We start from the raw sequence: 2,312 nt of genomic DNA on the forward strand, positions 1-2,312 counted from the left end.
GTGCCTGGCAGCCAGCGTCTGTCTGTCTGTCTGTCTGTCTCCCCTCCCCATAAACTGGCATCTCTCTGCCATCCTCAGGAATGTGACAATCTGTGGTGGGACGCCTTCACTACGGAGTTCTTCGAGGATGACGCCATGTTAACAATCACTTTCTGCTTGGAGGATGGACCAAAGAGATACAGTGAGTAGCAGCTTGAGCCCTCTTGCCGCTCTGGCAGAAGGTGTGGTGGTTGTGTGGGGTGGGGGAACATGGGCAGGGTGTCAGAGCTCAGCTGCTGACGGGTACTGGGGGCACTGTCCCCATGCAGCCCGAAGGCACATCTGGGTGAGCCAGGTTTTCTGACAGTATCTTCCTCCTTCTCCCGCTCCAGCGATTGGCCGGACTCTGATTCCCCGTTACTTCCGCAGCATCTTTGAAGGGGGGGCCACGGAGCTCTACTATGTGCTCAAGCACCCCAAGGAGTCTTTCCACAACAACTTTGTCTCACTGGACTGCGACCAGTGCACCATGGTTACCCAGCACGGCAAGCCCATGTTCACCCAGGTACTGGCGGCAGCCGTGGTTTCTCCTGCTTGGTACATCGTGCCCTGCCGGCGGCTGCAGTCCCCTGGGGCAGGAGATGCTGATTTCCACAGCTTGTTGAGTGTCACGTGTAATTCCACGTGCCTCAGCCAGCCCTGCAGCATCCCCTTTTTTACAGAAATCTCCTGGCCATCATGGTTTCAGCTTGTGCTGAGTCTCATGGCAGGCAGGGGTAATTGTTAATCCACTGGGAGCGTGTCCCAGTGTGCAGCAGTGGGTTCCCAGGGAATCTGGGCTGGGGCAGGGGGGTGACAGGTGATGCCTGACGCTGCATTTTGCCCAGGTGTGTGTGGAGGGGCGGCTCTACCTGGAGTTCATGTTTGATGATATGATGAGGATAAAGACGTGGCATTTCAGCATCCGCCAGCATCGAGAGCTCATTCCCCGCAGCATCCTTGCCATGCATGTGAGTACCTCTCCAGGAGCTCCCCCAGGGCATGAACGACACAGGGCTGCTGAGCCCCTCTCGCTGCTGCGCACGCCGCGTCCCTGTCCCCCCATCACAGGTGGAGTAAGGGAGGGCAAATCCAGCCAAGACGTGGCTGAGCCCTGTCTCTCTCGCTTCTAGGCACAGGACCCCCAGATGCTGGACCAGTTATCCAAGAACATCACCCGCTGTGGGCTCTCAAACTCCACACTCAACTACCTCCGAGTAAGCATGCGGGGAGAGAGGGGAACACGGCTCTGATCCTGGGGGGGACCTTGAGTGGCCACGTCTTGCGTTCTCAGCTGCCTGCCACCTGGCTGCCCTGGGGCATGGGGAGGCAGAGCAGCAGGCTCTGTTAGAGAGATCTTGCAGACAGGCTGCAGAGAGCCCCGGTGCAGTGGGTCTGCCAGAGCCCATGGGCTCCCAGCACAGCTCGGGTCAGTGCAGCACAAGCGGCTGTGTGACAGAGGAGCGTTCGCTGGGGCCTGGAACATCGCAATGTAACCCCATGTCTGTCTGCTCCCTGCAGCTCTGTGTAATCCTAGAACCAATGCAGGAGCTCATGTCACGGCACAAGACCTACAGCCTCAGTCCCCGAGACTGCCTCAAGACTTGCCTCTTCCAGAAGTGGCAGCGGATGGTCGCTCCGCCAGGTGAGTGCTGCCTGCTGTAAAAAAGACATAGAGGTGCTGGAGAGGGTCCAAAGAAGAAAAATGAAGCTGGTGAGGGGTCTAGAGAACATGTCTTGTGAGGAGCGGCTGAGGGAGCTGGGGCTGTTTAGTCTGGACAAGGCTGACAGGAGACTTCACTGCTCTCTATGCCTGCCTGAAGGGGGCTGTAGGGAGGCAAGGGGTGGTCTCTTCTCCCAAATAACTAGCAATAGGACAAGAGGAAATGGCATCAGGTTGCACCAGGGGAAGTTTAGATTGAACATTACTAAATTCTAATTTCTTTACTGAAACAGCAGTGAGGCATTGCCGAGGGAAGTGGTGGAGTCACCGTTCCTGGAGGTGTTCAAAAAACATGTAGATGAGGCAGTTCGGGACATGGTTTAGTGGTAATGGTGGTGTTGTGTTCGTGATTCAACTTGACGATCTTGGAGGTCTTTTCCAACCTTAATGATTCTGTGATTCCTGTCCCCTGGGCTGGAGGGACAGTCAAGGTGTGGAGAGGAGAAGGGTGGCAAAGGGGTTATGTGATTCTTGCAGAGAAGAGTGGGACAGTGTAGAGAAGGGGCTATGGGCACCTTCTTGGTGGGACTGACCACATCTCCATCCTCCACCAGCGGAGCCAGCACGGCAG

At 56.5% G+C, this 2,312-nt stretch overlaps 1 protein-coding gene across 1 annotated transcript in view; it reads left to right on the forward strand.

The window, feature by feature from the left end:
• Window positions 1–2,309, forward strand: part of LDB1 (LIM domain binding 1) — a gene marked incomplete at its 3' end in the record, with an annotated part of 3,554 nt that extends 1,245 nt beyond the window's left edge. The window contains exons 4-9 of the mRNA XM_009871018.1: window positions 71–181; window positions 372–544; window positions 867–989; window positions 1,152–1,235; window positions 1,540–1,663; window positions 2,296–2,309. Of these exons, the coding sequence (XP_009869320.1) occupies window positions 71–181; window positions 372–544; window positions 867–989; window positions 1,152–1,235; window positions 1,540–1,663; window positions 2,296–2,309 (629 nt within the window). The remainder of the gene's footprint in view (window positions 1–70; window positions 182–371; window positions 545–866; window positions 990–1,151; window positions 1,236–1,539; window positions 1,664–2,295) is intronic.
• Window positions 2,310–2,312: the final 3 nt, after the last annotated feature.

This window comes from Apaloderma vittatum, unplaced genomic scaffold, assembly GCF_000703405.1.
Source record: "Apaloderma vittatum isolate BGI_N311 unplaced genomic scaffold, ASM70340v1 scaffold25786, whole genome shotgun sequence".
Lineage (NCBI taxonomy): Eukaryota > Metazoa > Chordata > Aves > Trogoniformes > Trogonidae > Apaloderma > Apaloderma vittatum.